The following is a 22,910-nucleotide window of genomic DNA, read 5'->3' as shown; positions in this document are numbered from 1 at the left end:
TAAAAAATAAACTAAACTGGAGAGAAAATGAAAAATAACTTCAGTTTCTAGGTTGTTTGGAGAAGGAAGAAAGTGAGACCTTGTCTCAAAAAGACCAAAAAAAAAAAAAAAAGGCAATTAATAATTAACAAAAACCAATCAATACGATTGACAAACTGGAAAAAAGAAAACATGATACACAAAAAATGTATCTGAAAAAAACCTAATATTTCCTTTTTGGAGAAACGCTGATGACACACAGACTCGGATGGTGTCACACTGCTGTCTCTTTCTGCTTCTCTGCTAAGTTTGTAGATGTGACAAGAGGGTCTTCCTTGAGATGATTATGATGTCCCTCCCAATCAAAATTCTGTCAACTTTGATGCACACTGAAGGACGTTACAGAAACCCCGCGCCGGAGAGCACAGGCAGAAGACGCGCCCGCACATGCAGAGCCCTGAGCTGAGCCCAGCACCACCGAAGAGACGCAGAGACGCGCTCCCAACCTGCTAGGAAAGCTCACTGAATGGATGATGTGACTAAATTCATCTGTTACAAAAAATAAAAATAAAATCATCTGTTACACTATTTGAGGTCTTCTATATGAAGTTCCATCTGAGAAATTTTATACTAAAGTAAATCTGTTTCTTTTAAGGAAATACTATATGTTGTTTTATTCAAATAGTGTGATTTTTTTTAACAACTGATCATGTTTCTTTTTGCTTTTGTTGCTAAATTTACATCCTATTTATTAACTGTACAGAAACCCACTGTGTATCTGAGCAACCCTTGGCCTTACTTCTTTATTCTACTTATATTTTCCAAAACCTCAAGATCTATTATTTTCCTGTACTATTTTGTTACTCATTTTCTTATGTAACCTTAATTCCTCTTGAACTTAAAGAGTCTGCTAAGGTACAAGCTGCAAACATGTAGCCAAGTGCCACAATCATGTGTCAGGCGTTATGCAGGCAGGAGCTTACCTGTGTAAACAAAGTGGTTTTCTGTCCAGAGATAACTTTCAGTGTTTGCTGTCCTTGTGCCGAAGAGGAGCCGACTCCCAGCGTTCCCTGGACCACGGACCCAGCAGCCAGCTGTTTCCCAGATGTCTGGGGTGAGGGTTGACCAACCAAAAATGTGCCCTAAATTAGGGGGAACAAACAACCCCAGGAACTTGTTAAATTCAAACGCTTGCTCTGCCTCTGAATCGCTGCCAGCTGAAGTAGGCTCCCTTCACGGTGCTCAAAACCCCGAATCCAACCTAACCCAAATGCCACAACTTGATACTACTGCTTTGGTTAAGGCCTTCCAAGAACAAAATGCCAGCTGTACAGTGACAGTATTTATTGTCTCCTACAGCTGGGAGACAACACGCACAGTAGGCATTTTCCTCAAGGTGGCAACAGCTAGGTTTAAGCCCAAGCACTACCACAGCTTAGCAGGGAGATCTCAGGTAAGTTAGAGGCTTTCCTGAGTGTTTCCTCATCTCTCAAACAAACCAATCCCCACATAACAGATTTATAACAGGGCTAAAAATGTCAGTAAATCCACTATAAATACAGGCAATACTAGACAGCACGATGACAATAAAGCTCAGGCACAAACGAGCAGACCTGGGGAGTTTGCTTGAGGATGTAGGACGTGTACGTGAGGTGCTGGGAGACCCCACCAGGGCCGGCAGTGCTCTGTGCTCCTCCTCCTCCTCCTCCGCTGCCGCCACCACTACCGCCACCGCCGCTACCACCTGCGCCACCAGTGCCGCTCGTAGCTGAGCTCGACTGCAGGTCTACAAATACAAGACAGAGCGAGAGTGGCATCACAAGAAGTGTCAAGCAAAGCGTTACCAGAAAAAGGCAGGTGAGTCTAGAGCGCCTCTTTGAAGCCTGCGCCACTCCCTCTCCTGCCACCTTCCTCCTCCTCCGTAGTCTGTCTATTCTGTGACGAGGAGCACTTCCTGGGGTTTGCCCATGAGATCAGAATCTATTCACAGGCTGAGCATGTGTAATCTGGAACCTGAAATTTTATGAGCACTGTATTTCCGATGTTTGGATTAGGGATGGTCAACTTCTAGTCTGTACAAATAAAAAAACAAATCTGAAACACCTCTAGCCCCAAGCATTTTGGACAGGGACTACTCAACCCCCCAGTGGTAAATGGTTGTATTTTAGCTCTACGTGCAGGAAAGGATTTGTGTTTGACAAGTGTGCAGACTTGGTTGGGGAAATCATGAGTCTGACAATACCTTCTTTAATCAAACCATCCTCATTTATAATGGCTCCAGGGGCCTGGTCTTTTTTTGCTCTTCGAACTTCATCTCAAAGGGAGTCTTTACTTCCCCTCTGGTAATGCCAATGACCCGTTACGACGCGCTGAGACCACACAATGGGTTACCAGGACCACACTCAACTTCTCTCTCCACTTCAGTTCCCCCAATTATTACTGCTGGAAAAAACTCCCTTCTCGATGGTTCACTGTATACCTATGGCTATCACAAAACCTAAGTAGCTTTCTGGGTGAATTGTGGAAGGCTTATGTTGTCCTTTATCATTTAATCTTCTGACATTTGACTGTTTTAGGATGTGGAAAATATACCTGACTGAGAGTGGCAATGACTCCTCACAGGGATAAACAAATGGTAAACGGCTTACACTACATTTAGCAAGGCCAGTTATTTTTTAAAATTATTATTATTTTTGTGGCCGGCTCAGCCTGTCAGCCCAGGGCAGGGTGGTGCTGGGGACTCGAACCACAGTCCCTGTGCTTAAGCTTGCCTAAGCAGGTACTTCAGACTGCTGAGCTATCTCCCCGGCCCAATGCGAATTAATTTTTAATGAGCCTGGCTGCTGTACCATTCTGCTTCTGATCAGAGGGAAGTAAGTCATTCCTCTCACTCTTCCCTTTTGTAGACAACCCAAAGTGGAGTTGCCTGTATGTCAAAGCAAAGATATAAAACTCATTTCCAGGAGGCACTCTTAAGGTGTACACACTTAGGATGGAGCCTTTACTTCTGCTTTTATCTCCAAGTCTAGCAAATGTACAACAAGTCTAAATAATGGTAAATAGAGATGCTTGATTCTAATCCTATTCCATCTCCTTTAAATGAAAACAGGTCCCCAGTTTGTGGAAGGAGACAATACTGAACACCCAGCAAAAAAGAAGCAAGAACTCTTAGCTGTGGGTCAGCAAGACAGCTTTCTCCCAACAGCCTCTACCCCGACACCTCTCCACTGAGGGGGGTCCCTAACTCTGAGCAGGGAAGCCAGGGTAACAGCGTTACCGCCTAATTCTCTGATGACTTATACCCATTTCCAGGTAGAGCGTAAGTATGTTTTAGAGCCATGGCAAATGCTGGAAGAAACACTCCCTGGAAGTAAGAACCGCCACTTCTCGGGCTGAGAGGAACACGCCAGAGACCCAGGACCCATAACTCAAGGGTGGACTAACTGGCATTGTTGGTCGCTCGCAGGATGGCTCCCTGTGGGATCAGCAGCAGCTTCCCTTTCCCTGAAGGGTTCTTGCTGTTCGTGGTGAGGTACAGTTTAGTGCCTGGAGGCAAGTTTGCCAAGTTGGCCAAATTAGTGGCTGGTAGCTGCAATGTTGCCATTACTAGAATGGTAAGGGGGGAAACAAGAGGAAAAATGAAGAAAAACAGTAAGACAAATTGGAATTATGGACAACAGTCTAAAGTACAGAGTAATAGGTACTTATTTAAAAATGCTAACAGTGGGCCGGGGAGATGGCTCAGTGGAATAAATGCTTCCCTGGCAAGCAGAAGGACCTGAGTTCAATCCCTGTTCCCACCAAAAAAAAAAAAAAATGCCAACAGTGGGGCTGGGGAGATGGCCTAGTAGAATAAGCGCTTCCCCAGCAAGTACAAGGGCCTGAGTTCAGTCCCTAGTTCTGCAAAAAAATTAAATAAAAACAAATAAAAAAATAAAAATGCTAACAGTGACTGTTTTCTAGACACTTTAAAGTCTAGTACTCAGCCAGGTATAGCAGCACACATCTGTAATGCCAGTACTCTGAGAGACTGAGACAGGAGGCTCCCAAATTCGAGCCCAGCTTCAAATTTATGGAGAAATTATCTCAAACTAAGAACTAAAAAGGGACGATGATGTAGCTCAGTAAGATGGCCTTGTAGTCAATCCCAAGCACTGGGAGAAAAAAAAAGGCTGATACAAATATCTTGCTAATTTAAAAATTATTTACACATCAGAAGAGCCCATCACAAACTAATTTAGCTGTTTATAAGCAAGCTGATCACATGCCCCAGTTTTGCCTCGAATGGCTCTACGCTGGCTTACCCTAAGCCATACTGCGAAGACTACGGGGCCCAGGGACTCAGGTGTGCTAAGCACACTAACACTCAGGGGCTCTATCTACACTGCACCAGCCTCAGCCCCACCACCGCAGAACTGCTGCTGTACTCCGCAGAGTACTGTGCTGTAACACCAGCACTTGGAAGGCTGAAGCAGGAAGACGGCCACAAGTCTGAGGCCAGCCTGGGCTACAGAGTGAGTTCAAGGCCAGCCTGAAGTACAAAACAAGACCATGCCTCAAAAAAGAAAAAAAAGGGCCGGGGAGATGGCTCAGTAGAATAAGCACTTCTCTGACAAGCGCAAAGGCCTAAGTTCAATCCCCAGTTCCGCAAAAAAAAAAAAAAAAAAAAAAAAAAAAAAGAAAGAAAAAACCACCAACCGTCTAAAACCCAAAGATCACTTCTCCCAACCTACCCCATGCACTTGCTCAAGATGCCGCGACACGAATGGTGCTGTCGCCAGCATCGTGCTGCCTCTGAAATTTTTATCTTACGGTCAATAATCTTCTATTTTCCCTACTCACTACTCTGCCCTGGTCAGGACCTTAAAAATAAACATGAGATCTCGCCATCCCTTCATAGAAGCAATACAGTACATCAAGGGCTGGAATACGTGCTACAATGTATTCTAGTTTCTGTTTCATAGAGAAACTCTAGCCAGTATCTCAAAAAGCTGCTGGTAAACTGGTCACATCAAGAATATATATATACACATATATATATAAATACGTATATTTATATAAAAATATATATTTATATATATTTAAATAAATAAATTATGTTTATCAAGAATATATACAAATATTTATTTTGGTGCTGCGAATAGAGTACGGACCTTGTGCTCGCCAGGCAAATGCTGTACTACTGAGCTACATCCCCGGCCCCTATATCAGGGGTTTTTTTTCCATAAATTTATTGAGAAACAAATAGCAATGAGACAGTTTCAAACCAAACTGGTAGGACAGTTTCAATAATTAACACATTGTATACATTCTTCCTAATGGTTAATTGCTGTACAAGATGCGGACTATATCAGGGTTTTAAATCTCACATACAACTCAAAAGTAGGGATGAGGACAGATGAAAATGGCTGTTTATAGCTGAAGGAATATCAATAAATACCTTTTTTTTTTTTTTTTTTTGGCAGAACCAGGGATTGAACTCAGGCCCTTGCGCTTGCCACGGAAGCGCTTATTCTACTGAGCTATCTCCCCGGCCCTTCAAGAAATACCTTCTATTGCTACTATTCTTGTACTTTGTTGTCATAAACAGACAATACAATTCAGAAGCAAGCTACTTTTAAATGCTTATGTAAAATGTCCCATGACAAAAAACAAACATCTTTACACGCTTCTGATAGCACCAACCTACTAGGCTTTCCTAGTCAAAATCACTACCGAGTCAAATCACCAACACAGGCAATTCCAGGAGCCCCAATGTGGAGTGGTTACCTGAGCCCTGGGATCCGCTCTTCTGAGGGCCAGAGGCGGTGACCTGCGCCTTGCTCAAGGCCTGCACCGGCTGCGCCACGATGGTCCCTCCACCTCCGCTCACAATTGCTTTGGCAACTCCTTGGGTCACAACTTGCTTTGGACCAACTGCTTTGGCCACAGAAGAGCCGGCCTTGGCAACAAGGATCTGGCCACCACTGATTGCCACAGCCTGCTTCACAGCCGAAGGTAGGGCAGACCCAACGGGCACCCCAACAACCTGTTCAGAGCAGAGGGGGACAGGGTTGCTCTCAGGCATGGCGAGTCCTCCTGGATCAAAGCAGCCACTCTGCTCAAGCAAAGAACAAAACAAGAGCCCGGATGTGACACTGGCATCTGACCCAGCCCTCTAGAAAGGCTGCCTGGGCAGATGCGACCGTGGCAGTCCCTCAGCTTCGGTGCGGTAACGGATGCTTGAAAGCTATTGTCTAACTTCAACTATTTTTTTTAGAATTTATTTTGATTATAAAGTAATAGGAGTTTCATAACAGAAAATTTGGGACATAAAAGAAGTCTAAAAGACTTCTAAACAAAGAAATTTAAAGAAGTCTAAAGAAAAGTTCTACACATCCAGAAATATTTGTCAACATTAATCTTTTATAACACAGAATTGGGACCATACTGTACATTTAGTTCAGTAATGTTTATTAGCCAATGCCTTTTATTTCGAAAACATTTTTAGTTGACCAAATGAAACATTAGAATAACTATGTAACCCAGCCTGGCCTTGAGCTCAGTTATACTCCTGCTTCAGCCTCCCAAGGGCTGTGATTACAAGCGTGCGCCACCGCCACCATACCCGGGTCCAACTGATTTTTAAGAAGTTACTTGTTGCTATGTTTCTTTCTAATCTAAATGAATGAATGAAGACTACAAGTGTCTGTATAAACAGCTGCAAAAAAGTGTATCTTATGTAAATCTCCAAAACACACTCTGTCTTCTATGGCTATGTATTTATGTAATAAAAGCACAGGTTAAAATGCTTCATATCAAATTCACACTCTAGGCGGCCTGGCCCTAGCTCAGGCCTCTAAGTGGCTGCTTCCACAAAGCTGTCAGCCTCAGGTTGCTGGAGTTCGAACCTCACACCTCTCCCGCTGGCCAAAAGTGCCCTGAAGGCATTCGAGCAACAACAACAACAAAAATCCTTCTAATTCACACTCTAGTGGTGTTCCTAGGGAGAGCACAGTGGACTTCAGCCCTCTCAAGAACCTGAGAGAACCGGTGCCCCGAGTCGCCACCAGAGGGCAGTCTTTACCAACAGACCTTATCCACTCCGCACAGCAGCTTTCCCAAGGCCAATGTCAATGTCCCCTTCTGCTGTGGAACAGAAAAACTGAGAAAGTCTACATTCTGTAGCGGATAACTCTGCACAGCTGGTATGGGCACCAGCGAAGGTCCTTAGGTAGAACACACTGTGAGGCCAAGTCATTTTTCCTCTTTTAAACAACCCATTTTGGCTTACAACTTAAACTCGCGTGACGACGTCTCTCCTCGTACGTGCACTCCACACCCTCTCGGGAGGCGCCGATTTCCTCCCTAGCTTTATGAAGCAGAGGACCTCTGTTCTGTAACTGATACCGCAGTTCACCAGACACATACGGGCGTCCATTCTCCCTCTGGGGCCGTGTGCACACCTGCGACAAGTCAGAATCCAGCACCCTCTGGGCGATTCCGCGGCTGCGACCTGCCTCTGCCTACTGAACACCACAGCCCCGTGTGCTCTGCAGCCACCCCATGGCCCTGGGCCCGTCTCCGCACAAGCTGGCACTTGTTACCATCTAGTGACGCTGGCCCCTCCCTCCTAGGTCCTTTATACACGAACTCTCTCATTTTCCTGCAGGCCTGAAAGGAGACAGGATCCCACTGACTAGAAAAAAGAACAGGGTTTAGACTGAATAACCTGCCCACATCACACAAGGAGAAGCTAATTCCAAAGCTCTCAGACTTTCACAAAGCCCCACCGCTTCCTGGCCACAAAGAACCCAGTAGGTCTTCAGCTGTTATCTTTTCTTGCTAGAGGGAGACCCTTTTTCTACTGTCATAAAAAAATTTTTAAAAGGGGCCGAGGAGATGGCTCAGTAGAATAAGCGCTTGCCTGGCAAGAGCAAGGGCCTGAGTTCAATCCCCAGTTCCACAAAAAATAAATAAATAAATTTAAAAAGCTGTAGTTGGGGCCAGGGAGATAGTTCAGTAGAGTAAGTGATTGCCTGCCAAGTGCAAGGACCTGAGTTCAATCCCTGGTTCTGCCAAAAAAAAAAAAAAAAAAAAAAGGTGTAGTCTATTTTGCCAAAATTGTGGGGAGAGGAAATGATAGCTTTTTCTAGCTTCTCATGTTCAGGCAGGCTCTAGGAATGCACTTGGACAACAGCCAGGGACTCACAGACAGCTCCGTACGTCAAGCGCAAACGCATGCTAAGACACTGGGGTAGAGCAACGCCTCCTGCCAGCTCCTCCTCTGCCACTCGGCACCATGTGCCCAGCCTTGCTCGGGCACTCCAGCACAGACCCGCCTGCCTCCTCTTAGTCTTCTACTCCTAGTACGGATGCATCACCGTGACAGGACAGAACGGTGGCTCAGCAGTGTAGGATGAGCAGGCTAGCACAATGCAAAGTGGCAAGAGCAGACCAAACTGCCCCAGAACTTCTGGGCACCAACAGCAATACCAGCCTGATTCAAAACCTACACTGGGCACTGGCTGTGGTGGCATCTGCCTGGAATTCCCACACTCGGAACAATGAGGCAGAAGGACTGACGCAAGTTTGAGGCCAACCAGGGCTCTCTAGTGAGTTCAAGACCTGCCTGAAGTATCCAGCGAAACCCAATCTCAAAAAAACTACACAAAACAAGAAAACTATGCACCCTACACATCAGGAAAATGACATATTTTTCTCTGAAACATAGTAGATTTTGAGGAACATGTAAGACAAGTCTGAACAAAAGTAGAGATGACAGTGATTTCGTTGAAGAACGGTGACAAAATGTTCAATTCCAGTCTTGGCTCCTGAAGCCCCCCAAAATTAAACTTGATGCTGTAGCTCTGTACCTGTCTATGACAAATTAGCAGGAGGGCTTATTAAAAACGTGGATTCAAGGGCTGGCCAAATAGCTCAGCATATTAAAGCGCCTGCTTAGGCAGACACGGGGCCAGGAGTTCCATCCCCTGGCCTGCTGTGCCAGCCCCGCCCCGGGGGCATGCTGAGACTGGGTGTGGTGGCACAGGCCTGTAATCCCAGCACTTGGGAGGCTGTAAACAGGAGGATCTATGCAGGGAGACCCTGTACACCCTACTCCTTTGTCCTAAATACAAAAAAAAAAGTAGATTCCCATTTGGTTGTCATACCCCTACTCCAAAGGAGATTCTGATTCACTAAGAGATGCCTTAGGTATCCGTACTTTAGATCTGTAGATGATTCTTACTATGAATTAGAAATCCTTATCCAGGTATCTATTTTAGAATTCCTCTCAATTCACTCTCCTTAGAAAATCTGGCCTTCCAGTTGAAAAATTACCCACAAAATACACTTAGTAGCTTCAGAATTTACTTCCCGGAACACAAGTAATTACCTTTCTCTGATGCCATGTGGAGTCAGAGACATCTCACTAATTTTTCCCAGTTTTGGGATCGGAAGCTGGAATAACCAGACCTGGTTTAACTCCCACATTGCTCACTAGCCATACATCCCCTTTTGACCCCCCATGATTATTTAACTTGCAAATACTATACAAATTTTAATAAGCTTAAATTGTATATACAGCCAAATAAAAACCTGCATTGACAATTGGTAGACTTGACTGGGCGTGGCGGTGGACACCTGTAATCCCAGCGCTGGGGAGGCTGAAAACAGGAGGATCACTACAAGTCTGAGCTGTGTAGTGAGACCCTGTACCAAATACATTAAAAATAAATAAATAAATAAATAAATAAATAAATAAATAAATAAAATTGGTGGGCTTGCATGGGATGGAGTGCAGCTCCTTTTTCTGGAAGAGGGTGTGGGTTTGAGAATGGCCTGGACTCTCCAGGAGTGAGGACACTGTGGACTGTTAGGCAGCTAGGAAGACACACCCATTTTACACAGTGAGAAGCAGTCCCAGAGGCTGCATAGCCCATCTGTGTCACAGCAAGCATGGCAGCCGGGACCCGAACACTGTCTTCACCAGGCTGCCAGTGGGTGAGGACACTGGCTCTTGGGACTCCAGGCCTGGGCAAGTGTGAAGGCTACTTAGACAGGATGGTAGCAGTCAAGAGACCAAGGCCTGCTCTTTCTGCCTCTAGACTCCTGGCCCACCTCCACTCCAGGCCAGCAAGTGAGGGAGGCCCAGCCCAAGGGCTCTGAGGAGCTCCCAGGCACTCCTCATGGCCAGGACAGCCACAGTGGATCACTTAACTCCTGGAGCTAGAGACCACTCCAGGGGGCCCCAGTATGGCTGCAATGGCACAGGAACCCACTCGAGGCCACTTCCCTCTCCATGAAGCTGTTGCCATGGCACTCTGCATCCCAGTGCACTGCACGTCAGCCACACATTCTTGAAGGCATGCTTGACTTCTCCGGGCCATAGTGTCCCAATTTGTAAAACCCAGCTGAAAATACCCACCCTGCAGGGTGGTGTGAGGACCACAGCTAACGGGCAGATACGAGGGCCTGCACACACAAGCACTCAGCAGATTCTTTCCAGTCACTGTAGGAAAGCACAGAGCTAAGTGCTGCCTTATAAGTTCTCCTAATACACGAATTCCCCACGAATTGTCTCTAAAGGAAAACTATGCTTTTGAAGAGGCAAGAATCATTAAACACAGCCTGGACAACAGAGCGACAGCACTCTTTTGAATCAATCAGAAGGCTGCGTCTGGGAAGCTAGTCCCGCTGCCAGTGCGGACACAGCTGTCCCCTGCCACTGGGGCAGTTTCTGGACCTTTGTGATTTGTCAGAGATGCTCCAGGGCAGGCAGGCTCACTGTCTACTGACCTGTTTTTCCAACTGGACTGTCATCTGCAGCATTTTATGGGATCAGCAACTCTGTCAGCCCAAACCTTTCCAGCACTTGTCAATTACTTAGACAATGTTCATTTACATGCTGAACTCCAACCCCTACCCACACAAACCTTGGAAGGCTGAATCTTTGGTGACGGGGCACTCCCTTCTGCAGCAGTTACGACTTGCTTCTGAGGGGACACAGTTATCATGTGACCCCCTTTCACAGTCACATACTGAGGAAGTGGTGACTGACTGGCAGCTCCTGCCGTGGGCACATGGGGGGCTTCACCAGGCTCCTGTTTGATGATCACCTTGTACAAACAGAGCGACACTGAATAAATGTCCCATGGAAAAACTTACCAGTATCCATACCTATTCTGTGTGTTGAGATTATTAACAAAAGCTTGAATTCAAGCTTTATTAGGCTAACTCCACAAGAAGGGTCAAGTACTGCTTAAACACAGCCCGTAACTGCTATTAAAGAGTCCAGGGAGCCTGCCCATTAGCTCAGTCGTTTGGGGCCAGGGAGATGGTTCAGAGGAATAAGCGCTTCCCTGGCAAGCGCAAGGGCCTGAGTTCAATCCCTGGTTTCACCAAAAAAAATAAATTAAAAAATAAATAAAGAGACCAATCATAGGACCTAGACTTGATCCTGTGCTTCCATCTCGGGTTTTAGAGACTGGTGGCAAAAAGCACATAGAGAGAACTATCACGAAGTCTGTGTTTCCCAGCTCTCCAGTTGCTGGGCTCTAAGGAAGCAGACAACGCTAACGGAAGTCTCAGAACTCAGGTCTGCCTCAGAGCTGAGACACACATGCTGGGGTAGGGGGCTCACTTCAACATGTCACAGAAAGGCCTATGTAACAAGACCAAGGGACCGGAAGGACGACACCCTACGCAATACTCACTTTTGTGAAAGCTCCAAGTCCTCCAGTTACAGGCTTGGGGCTCTGAACCTTCGGGTGACTCCCAATTGGGCAAAGAGGTGGCATAGACGCAAACAGAGAATCCTCCTGCTGTGTGTACAAAACACATATTGTGCAGCCAGGTCAAAACGGACACTTTCAGATATTCTATTCACTTGTATTTAATAAAACCTGTGGCATTCTTGAGCAACATGAACAAGCAAAATACTAAACAAAGCAGACCAAAATTGTGAGGAGTGCTCCACGCCTCTACACCTGTGCTGTTTCGGGCTGGGCTGTGTATCTGAGACAGGGTTTCACTCTGCAGTTCCGCCCGGCCTGGGGCTCGCTCTGTAACCCAGGCTGGCCTTGAATGCACAGCAATCCTCTTGCCTCTGCATCCCAAGTGCTGGGATTACAGGCGTGCGCCACCTCACCTGGCTACACCTGCATTTTAGGACCAAATGCAAAGAGGAGCTCAATAAAAATGTGCTCGTGTGTATCTTGCCATCTGATGAAAGCATGCCTTTCCCATAACCTCTAATATTTAGTTGTTACTTGACATGCATGTGCCTGGCTTCCTGTCCCCCACTAGACAGCTAGAGAACAGGGGCTGTATTGTGTGTGTTATATCGCTTAGGACTAAATACATGAAATGAGTAGGTGCAATGTTGCACTAATATTCTTTCAAATTGTGGTCACAATTGTTTAATTCTGCGAGACAGAACTCCAATCTCACAGGTAACGTGCCATAATTAAACTTTAGGGTTGAGAACATTTCTTGACTATGTCTCAAAAGTTCATCAATGAACAGCAGGAATGAATCCGCCAGCCTGGTGAAGCAGTGCAGGCCTGAACTGGGGCACCCGATGAAAATGACAGGGATCTAGGTCAGCCTGAGTGCTGGGCTCCATCCCCAGCATTACAAAAAAAAAAAAAGCGCCTGGCAAAGTTAAAAGCTTCAGGAGAATCACTGTGACGCGGACGTTCGCATAGGACGTGACTCCAACACGGCACACTTTAGAGGAAGACCTCAGTCTGTGCCAGGAAACCATTCAGATCAGCGTGACAGAAGACACGCTGTGTTTGGCACTGGGCATCCTCAGGGGTCCTCCGTCCACACCTCGAGGGCGTACAAGGTAAAGAGGCTATAATGCATAAACAGGAAATCCGATCAAAAACCAGAGAAGCGTCTGCCAAGTGCACGCAGATGGTTACCACTTTCTTATTTGGAGGGCCCAATTTTAAAGGACTGCTTATTTGAAAGAACGAGACCAAACAAACCTTGTAGAGAGAATTATTTTCAAGTAAGTAAAAGGCTAACACATGGAAAAGGAAATAAATTTACTCCTTGGAAATGGAGGAAAAATTTAACATTTGTCAAATGAATATTTTAGAGGAAAATGTTTTTAGCCAAGTTGTCCCTTCCAAAAAAATAAACAAGGCCACCTCTTTACTAAGCTTCCAACCTCACACTGCATGGCCCCTGGACACAAGCCGAGGCAGCGCTTCAGGATCCCACCTGCTGTGAGAAGCCCCTCCGCTGCCGGGCAGCACACAGGCTTCACAAACTAGCAAAATGCACAAGTTTTACCTTGACAGCAGATGTTACAAAACTACTTCCATGAATTTTGGGAACAGGGGAACCTGTTGCCTGGGAGACCTGAGAAGCCGTGGAGAGCTTGTTCGTAGGACTTCCTAATAAACAAGGCAGACATAAAAATTAAGTATAAATGAAGTGTGACGTCACAAAATGTAACTTTTAACCCTTTCCACACCCCTCTCACTTTCCTATTCCTTGTCTTTTGTGTGTTTGTGTAGTATTGAGGATTAAACCTAATGCCTTCATGTTAAACTACTTCCCTAATTTCCCTAATTTTTTTTTTGGTACCTGGAATCAAACTCAGGATCTTGTGTTTGCCAGGCAGGCACTGCGCTGCTGTGTTATCTCCCCAGCTTCCCTAACCCTTTAAAAAATTTTTATTTTCAAAGAGGGTCTCATGCTAAGTTGTATGGGCTAGGCTCAAGCTTGCATTCTTCCTGCCTCAGCCTCCTACAGTGCTGGGATTATAGGCATGTGCCACCATGCCCGGCTTTTTCATTTTTAAGGACTGAAAATTCACAACCCTGAAATTATTATGGAAAAAAAAATTTGAAGACTCACCTTGAGAAAACTGATCATATGCTCATGCTGAAAAAGGGTAAGAAACTAGTAAGGACAGAGGACATGAGTGCACGACACTCTCCACTCCTCAGAGGGTCAGAGCAGAACGGGCCTGGTCAGCTCACACATGGGCCAGAACATGTACATTGGCTGAAGGCCAGCTCTTGCAAAGCTGCTTCCTTAGAGGCCACAGCTGTCCCCAGTGCTGCCCACATTAAATGTCCTACACCTACGCACACAACTTCTGGGGTCTGATAAAAAAAAGTCACATTATTAATAGTAGTAAATCAAGACTTATAATGGTGTCTATCACCTGCTCCATCTCCCAAACTTGCCGCTAAGGACTGGCTGATTCCTAATACCAATCATCCTCAAAGGGTGTGTAACTGCCACTCAAAAATATGTCCAAAAGGTTAGCAAGGTCCCCAAAACGGTATTTTTGAAATAGGCATTCCAGAATTATAAGTCTGTAAAGTGCCTAGCTTTTCAAAAGAGCAACAACAACTTTGAAAAACCCAACGTATGTGAATGTGTGTTAAATCCAATACATTAAAACAAAAAATAAAAATAACCCAGCTGGGCATGGTGGTACCCCTGAAATCTCAGCCTTTGGGAGGCTGAGGCACAAAGACTGCCACCAGCCTGAGACTAATCTACAATATACAATCCAAGGCTGATCTACACTACACAGTAAGACCCTGTCTCAAAAAAATACAAGATAAAACACAATATAATAGTCTTATTACTTTATAATTATTTTTATTTTGTTTCATTTCTCTTTTCACTATTTCTCTTAAATGGGAAAGTTTACACTTGGGAACATGTTAAGTAGAGGGAATAAAATAATACTTGTGAAAGAACACCAAAAATTGAAGGAAAAAAAGCATTACACTTAGATGGGATTATGTTATATGGAGGAAAAATTTCTTTCTTGTTTAGAAAGAAATGCATATGGCCTACAAAGCTATCAGCATATCAAAGGCTTAATTAACTTGGGAAATGCCAGCAATCACGTGGACTTACAGACTCCCAAACAAGAATTTCACTTCTAAATGAAAATTAGTTATGTTCACTATTCTTTTTTTTAAATTAATTACTTTATTTATTTGTGGGGGGGGCCAGCTCAGCCCACCAGGGGGCGGGGCTGGCTGGCTGGCATGTGGTGCTGGGGGATTGAGCCGCGGTCCCTGTGCTTTGCTAAGCTTGTTCTTAGTAGGTGCTTTAGACCACTGAGCCATCTCACCAGCCCCTCACTATTAATTCTTAAAAATGTAACTCTCTCAGCGAAGCAGCATTAATGTTTCTTTCGTGTGTTCTTATTTATGGATGGAGATTTCATTCTACTTGATGGCTATGAAGAACAAATACTGACCAAATACACACCTGTACTTGCAGTGGAGACTCCAATAGCCTGCCCGGGCTTATCCAGAACAGCGTAAGGGTTGTTTATGACTGAGCTGGCCGCACCCTGCTTCACATGGACTGGTGTGGAAGTTGGGGTTCGAGGCAATGGTGATGGACTTGGAGTTGAGATTGGGGAACCTTTGTCAATTAAAGAGAGAAGAGAAATGAAATACAAATGTGTCACTCATCTAAGATGCTTAAGCCACACATGGTGGCACACACTTGTAATCCCAGCACTCTAGGAGGCTGAGGGAGAAGGATCACAAGTTCAAGTCCAGCCTGGCCAACCCAGTGAGACCTTGTCTCAAAATAAAGAAGGCTGGAGATGAAGCTCAGGGAAAAGGCCCTGGGTTCAATCTGCAGTACTGCAAAAGAAAGAAAGAGAAAGGAAAGAGGGTCAGTGGGAGAGATGGAGAGAGAAAGGAAACGGGAGAAGGGAGGGGACAAAGGCAGCCAGTGGGAAAAAGAGGATGCCATGAGGCTGACTGCGTGCTTCAGGCACTGAGCAGCGACAGCAGGGGTGCAGGAGAAGCCAGGGGCAGAGCGCTGCACTCTGCGTCCTACATGCAGCAGAAGCAGACTCCTGCGGAACTCATGGGAAAGAAAGGACTCCGATGGTCAAACCCAGGCCCGCTGAGGATGAGCCGCACCCGCACATCCTCCAGCGTGCACAGTGAGGCTTAACGAGCAGTGCTTTATTTAACAGTGTGGAACTGCTGTATTTTGGTATGAGGAACCTCTTACTATCACGGGCAGGTTGCTGTAATACTGGTTATACTAAAAACCACTAAAATTAGGGAGAAAATGAAGTGCACGGCCAGATTAAGGAACATGATGTTTTGATTTGCAAAGTATTCCAAATAGGAAAACTGAAATTCAAGACAAAGTGTTTGTCAACACCACATCCCAGCCACAATCCAAAAAGACTTCTGAAAGAAAAAAAAAAAAAAAAAAAAAAAAAAAAAACAGCAGCAAAAAGACTTGTGTTCTCACAGGCCATCTCTAGGGCTACTCATTCTGCATGGCCTTATTGATCAACATGTCATCTACTATTTCTCTGAACTTCAGACTCATTTCTTTTTTCTTTTTTTTTTTTGCCTTTTTTGAGACAGGATTTCACTACGCAGTTTATTTTATTTTATTTTTTTAAAGTTAATTATCTTTTTTTTTAAACATTTGTGTGTGTGTGTGTGTGGCCAGCTCAGCCCACCAGGGGGCGGGGCTGGCTGGCATGTGGTGCTGGGGGATTGAACCGCGGTCCCTGTGCTTTGCTAAGCTTGTTCTAAGTAGGTGCTTTAGACCACTGAGCCATCTCACCAGCCCCCACTACGCAGTTTAGACTGGCCTTGGGCTCACTTTGTAGCCCAGGCTGGTCTTGAAATCCCAAAGATCCTCCTGCTTCAGCCTCCTGAGTGCTGGGATTATAGGAGTGCACCTCCATGCCCAGACTCATTTGCTTTTTACTTATTACTTATTTTTAAATTTGGGGGGGCACTGGAAATTGAACTTAAGACCTTGCCCTTGCCAGGCAGGCACTGTGCCACTGAGCTACATTCCTGACCCCTCATTTCTTTTTTCTTCTTTTTTTTTTTCCAGTTTTTAATACATGGTCTTGCTATACAGTTCAGGCTGGCCTTGAACTCACTATGAGGTCTGGGCTGGCCCTGAATTTGGGGTATCTCTCCTACCTCAGTCTCCTGAGTGCTGAGATTATAGGCTTGCACCACACCTGGCTTTAAACTCATTTCTGTGTTCGCCTATTTCTTCTCTGAAGCACTAAGGTCCACAACTGTGACTGGCGGGTAAAACTAAACTCTTGAATTATCAAGATCTGGGGGCCAGGGAGATGGCTCAGTGGAATAAGCACTTCCTGGCAAGCGCAAGGGCCTGAGTTCAATCCCCAGTCCCGCAAAAAAAAAAAAAAGATCTGGATCACGTTTCCACTTAGCTGTTCACTTTTAGCATCAAAACTCCTGTTTCTCTCTTTCATTTAAGTACTGTGCAGTTCTCCTCTGTCTAGATGTTTTCAGCTGCCCCTTACTTGTTTTTCTAAAGCCCAGCCAAAATCAGAGTGTGTTCCTATTAATAAAACACGGCACTGTCACGAGGCAAAGGACAACCTAACTAGTGAAAGGAAGCATTAGGACATCTACCCGTCACAGGAATGAGTAACTTGGCAGTGATAGAGAATAAAAAAGATTTCCATTCCCACTCTGTAAAGCTTAACTCCAAGCTAACAGCCTCTCACCCTGTTCTATTACTAGTCATTCTAAATTGCCACACCCATTTCCTAACTTAGTTTCAGCGATGTACCCTAGAAAAAACTGACCTGTGCTAATTCTAAGGAGACAAAAATCTGACCATTTGGGGTTTCATTTCTCCACTCTACTCAAAAACTGCATAAACGAGTGTGTTTCTCATTGTGACAGCTTTGCCAATCAACAGTGATTAAGTCTTTTGATAAACACGGCTAAAAAGTCCTCTCCCACAATTCTAACCTCCAGTCAAATTGACGCGTATCTTCCCCATACCTGAAACAATCTTGCAGCTCATGGTAATGGGCTGGAAAGATTTTCCAGGTGACTCAGGATTAGGAATCTGACTTTGCGGTACAATTTTGCAGCTTGATGCTATTGGCTGGAAAGCTGAGTTGCCATGAGAACAAAAGGTGACTTTCTGGGACGCTGTCACTTTAGTGGGCGTTCTTTCCAATGAAGATGGCAAAGAATAAAATGTATTGTGTCTCTCAGCTTCACTGCTGGCTGAGAATCCTGTGTGAAATTTAACAAACACATGAGAGGTCATCAGTTATTACCACATGGCAAAAGAACAAAAGTTTTACTGTATTGTTCACTATTCAATACCTATTTAAATCAATTACTGGTAGTAAATAATCAATTACCTTTACATATTTTTTGGGAAATACATATTTTTGGGAAGTAAAATCATATTTAGAATCCTATTTAGTTGACATGCTTCTAAGAAATTTGAAAACATTAATTTTAAACCACGTACAATATAAAAAGAACCTAAGTTCATTACGTTCTTTGCTTTTTAACATATGAACTGAAAAACTGTCTAGAGTAGAAAAACTCAGAAAGCATTCACTTAAATCTACTAATGTCCTCACTCATTAAAAGCTCATAAAGAGGATTCAACAGAAATAAAGACGAAGCTCACGTCAACGTCTTCTGACAGCGCCAGTCTGTGGATAGCCCACTACTATCATGGACTGCTGGGCTATATTGGATTATTTTGCTGAATTCACGCACCTACAATACTCAAATGGCAATGGAATACCCATCTCTGACAAAACTAAACAAAAAAGGGGGCTATAAATGAGGGACCATTTTGTATCTGTATATACAAAATAGGATATGTACAGCTGCTTTCTCTTAATTCAATGAGAAAAAGATTTATACTAATAGTGTTTGGACAGGATATCATGTCTGCATCTTGTACTATGAATAACCACTATGAAGACAACAATATGCAATGCATTAGTTATTGAAACTGTCCTACTAATCGGTTTTGAAACTGTCTTGCTATTTGTTTCTCAATAAAATTAATAAAAAAATAAAGATTGAATTCTATAAAAGAATTTAAATATTATCACATTAAAATATGTGCCGGGGGCCAGGGAGATGGCTCAGTAGGATAAGCGCTTGACTGGCAAACGCAAGGATCTGAGTTCAATCCCCAGTTCCACAAAAAAAATAAAAAATAAAAAAAATAAAAATAAAATATACGCCGGGGTAAGATAAGGGCCGGGGTGATAGCTCAGTGACATAAGCACCTGCCTGTCAAGCACAAGGTCCTGAGTTTGACCCCCAGTACCGTGGGGGGGGAAAACGCTGAGATATAACTAGTAACACTTGGAATCAATTTTGTATCTCCATATTTGCATATGAGAACATTTAAATATATATGTATATACTTATTTAATGAAGAAAATGCCAAGGTCAACATTACTTTAAATAAGATTAGATACTGAACCCTCAATTCTCCTGTTTACAGAAGTAGCAGCTGAACCATACAGTCTTCAGCAAGGCATAAATACCGAGTATCTAGACGGGCGCTAGATGTGGCACATGCCTGTGGGCCCAGTTACTCAAGAAGCCAAGAGAGGAAGATTCCAAGTTCCAAGCCAGCCAGGGCAACTCAGGACCTCAAAATGAAAAATATAAAGGGCTGAGGACATAGCTCAGGGGTAGAACACCCCTCAGTTCAATCCTCAGTACTGCAAAACAACAACAAACAAAAACCTTAGTACTAATTTTTAGTGACATCTGCATTTTATAAAATCTCCACAGAATGCTATGGAGAAAGGAGTTTCTGAGAGAAGCAGGAAGTCTGTCCCCGTGATAAGAGGAACTGAGGCAGGGGCAGCACATCTGCTTAGGAAAACTTTACTTCCCATCTGCATAAGGGTGCCGAAGGCAGGCCATCGTGCGAATGAGGCCGAAGCCCAGCGCCCGACTGTGCAGAAGGTCAACGCCACCTCTTACCTTTCTCCACGGAGCTGTCGGGCCCTGGCTCGAGGGACGGCTTTATGGGTGAAGATGCCTTCACGGGGGCTGGAATGGTCAAAGGTAAAGATGGAGGGGCGTCAGAGACGTCTGACTCGGAGGACTGGGGGTAAGCAGAGTCTTCTCCGAGAGAGTGCCGATGGAGCTCGACATCCACTACCTACACAATCGGGCAACAATTCGGGGCATGAGTCCAGCATCCATGTCCCAGGAAGCTCAAGTCCTGTTCCAGAACACGGTACCCTAGACAGGTGACAGCAGTTTCTCATCACATCTGAAAGGCAACCTCATATCCAGGACTAAAGGGTGAGCCCCGGGATGCAGTCTCCTGGCCGCCAGACCTAAGTATACCCCAGACATCTTGCCACTTGCCATTTCTCCTTCTTAGTACAGTTCCCCTAAATCTTCGCATGACTGCCTTTCTCACTAGTGGGTTTCAGCGAAATGTCACCTGCTCAGGACCCTTCCTCATTACCCAAGAAACAACTGCATTCCCCTGGCTACTGTCTTGTTCATCACTTCACAGCTGTTTACCTGTAACTGAAAATAGCTTTATTTTTTGTTTTTGTGGAACCAGGAATTGAACTCAGGCCCTTGCGCTTGCCAGGAAAGCACTTATTCTACTGAGCCATCTCCCCGGCCCAGCTTTATTTTTGGGGGGTGGTGCTTGAGCTCAGAGCCAGGGCCTGTGCACACCAGGCACGTGCGCTGTGCCCCCTTGCTTGCTCCTATGTCTGCTGCCTACTCTCCCAGTTCTAAAGAACCACAAGAATGTAACTCTGAGAGAGGGGAGCCGTCCTGTTCAGCTCTGCATTTCCTAACACCCTGACCAGTGCACAGCGTGGGGTAGGTGCTCAGGAAGTATCTCCTGGCAAACACAGAACAGCTCTTTGAATAGTAAGAGTTAGCTAATTTTGATAACTTGTTAATTAGCTATCTACTGCTGACACTATGTTATGAATATTAAAAAGAGAAGAGAGGGTACAAAGGTGAAAGCTGACACTTCCTGCTTTTAGCATTTACTACAAAGTTCTAGACATCATGTGCATAATGACAAAGGCTGGGCCCCGACTGATCAACTGAGCAAGTTCCCCACATTTGGCCAAAGGACCTTCCACAGGGGCCAAGGTCATCCATAATCTTGTAATTTCATAAATAATGGGACAGGGCCGGGGAGATGGCTCAGTAGGATAAGCGCTTGACTGACAAACTCAAGGATCTGAGTTCAATCCCCAGTTCCGCAAAATAAATAAATAGATAAATAAATAAATAAATAAATAAAATAAAGGGACAGTGCTGTGATCCCAGCACTCAGGAAGCTGAGGCAGGAGGATGGCTCCAAGTTTGAGGCCAGCCTGGGCTACACAGTGAGTTCAAGGCTTGCCTGGCAAGCGCAAGATCCTGAGTTCAATCCCCAGTACTGCAAAAACAAAATAAACTGTTGTAGCCATCATGGAAAATACTACAGAAATTCATAAAAAATAATTTAAAATAGCATTACCATACAGTACGGCAATTCCACTTGTGGGAAAAGACTCAAGGGAACCAAAAAACTGGTATTTATGAAGGCTATCACACCCAGGCAGCCCTAGTGTGCATGGCTGCATGGCCTACACATAAAACAGGCATTATTTAGCCTTATAAAGGCATAATAGGATCAAAAGAATTAAAATACTTACAAATTAACCTAATGAGGAAGTAGAAGACATCCATAGTGAAAACTACATTAGACTGAAAAAGGAAACTGAGGAGGATACCAGAGAATGGAAATGTATCCTGGTTAGGCAGAACCAACATAATGAAATGAATATACTTTTAAAAGTGATATACAGGGGCTAGGGAGATAGCTCAGTAGAATAAGCACTTTCCTGGCAAGCGCAAGGGCCCGAGTTCAATCCCCAGTTCCACCAAAATCAATCAATCAATCAATCAATCAATCAATCAAGTTATATATAGATTTAATGCAATCCTAATCAACTACCAATGTCATCTCTCATAGACCTAGAGAAAACAATCCTAAAATTACAGGGAATCAGAAGAGACCCAGAATAGCAAAAGTAACCCTGGGTAACAAGAACAAAATAGGTGACATCACAATCCCAGACTTGCAGCACTTAGGAGGATGAGGCAGGACTGCTGTGAGTTCGAAGCCAGCCTGGGCTACAAAGTGAGTTAAAAGCCCATTATCAGCCTGTATCAAAAAACAAAAATCAAACAAAAAAAAATCCCAGACTTAAATACTATAAAAGTATAGCAATTAAAACAGCATGGCACTGGCACAAAAACAGGCATGATGATCAATGGAACAGAAGAGAAGAAGCCAAAACAATTCCAGGCACATACAACTATTTGATCTTGGACAAAGAAGCCAAAAGTATGCACTGGGGGAAAGCTAACCTCTTCAGTGGTGCTGGGGAAACTGGGCACCTAAATGCAGAAGACTGAGTCTAGACCCAAAGATTTCACCACATATTCAACTAAAACCAAAACGGGTCAAAGATCTCTACGATAAGATAGAAACGATAGGGGCCAGGGAGATGGTTCAGTGGAATAAGCGCTTCCCTGGCAAGCTCAAGGGCCTGAGTTCAATCCCTAGTTCCGCAAAAAAAAAAAAAGAAACAATATACTGGGAGATAAAACAGGTGCAATTCTTGAGGACAGGGATAAGCGGTGCCAGAGAATCAGCTCATCAGCATAAGTGCCTGCCTTGGCAAGTGCGCAAGATCCTGAGCCAGATTTCCCAGTACAAAAAAAAGTAATGTGGGTCAATAAACGGGATTGTGAAGATGAAAAAGTTTCTGCTCAGCAAAGGAAATAATCAACAGGATGAAGAGACAATCCACGGAAAGAGGTTTTTTCAGAGGACTAATATCAAGAATATATGCAGGGGGCCGGGGAGATGGCTCAGTGGCATAAGTGCCTGCCTGGCAAGCACAAGGTACTGAGTTTGATCCCTGCTATATGCGAAACCCAAAAACGCTAGGGCCAACCCCCCCAGAAAAGACCCCATCAAAAAAAAAAAAAGGCAACCAAATGAGATGTATTTTATTAGGAGTTTTTAAACTATAACTAAAAAGATAGATACTTCTCAGAAGAAGAAATACAAATAGCTACTAAGTACACTTTTTAAATTCTCATCAT

General features: G+C 44.5%; 1 protein-coding gene across 1 annotated transcript in view; it reads right to left on the bottom strand.

Moving 5' to 3' along the window:
- Yeats2 (YEATS domain containing 2) overlaps positions 1-22,910 on the bottom strand; it is a 105,469-nt gene that overhangs the window by 29,363 nt on the left and 53,196 nt on the right. Inside the window, exons 9-18 of the mRNA XM_012516797.2 lie at positions 19,749-19,929; positions 17,772-18,011; positions 15,220-15,378; positions 13,267-13,370; positions 11,676-11,783; positions 10,896-11,078; positions 5,749-6,007; positions 3,424-3,585; positions 1,593-1,765; positions 963-1,121 (exon numbers count right to left, since the gene is read on the bottom strand). Coding sequence (XP_012372251.1) covers positions 963-1,121; positions 1,593-1,765; positions 3,424-3,585; positions 5,749-6,007; positions 10,896-11,078; positions 11,676-11,783; positions 13,267-13,370; positions 15,220-15,378; positions 17,772-18,011; positions 19,749-19,929 — 1,728 coding nt within the window. The remainder of the gene's footprint in view (positions 1-962; positions 1,122-1,592; positions 1,766-3,423; positions 3,586-5,748; positions 6,008-10,895; positions 11,079-11,675; positions 11,784-13,266; positions 13,371-15,219; positions 15,379-17,771; positions 18,012-19,748; positions 19,930-22,910) is intronic.

Source organism: Octodon degus, unplaced genomic scaffold (assembly GCF_000260255.1).
Source record: "Octodon degus isolate 3935 unplaced genomic scaffold, OctDeg1.0 scaffold00126, whole genome shotgun sequence".
NCBI lineage: Eukaryota > Metazoa > Chordata > Mammalia > Rodentia > Octodontidae > Octodon > Octodon degus.
The sequence above is the reverse complement of the archived record's forward strand: the minus strand, read 5'-3'. Positions and strand labels throughout refer to the sequence as shown.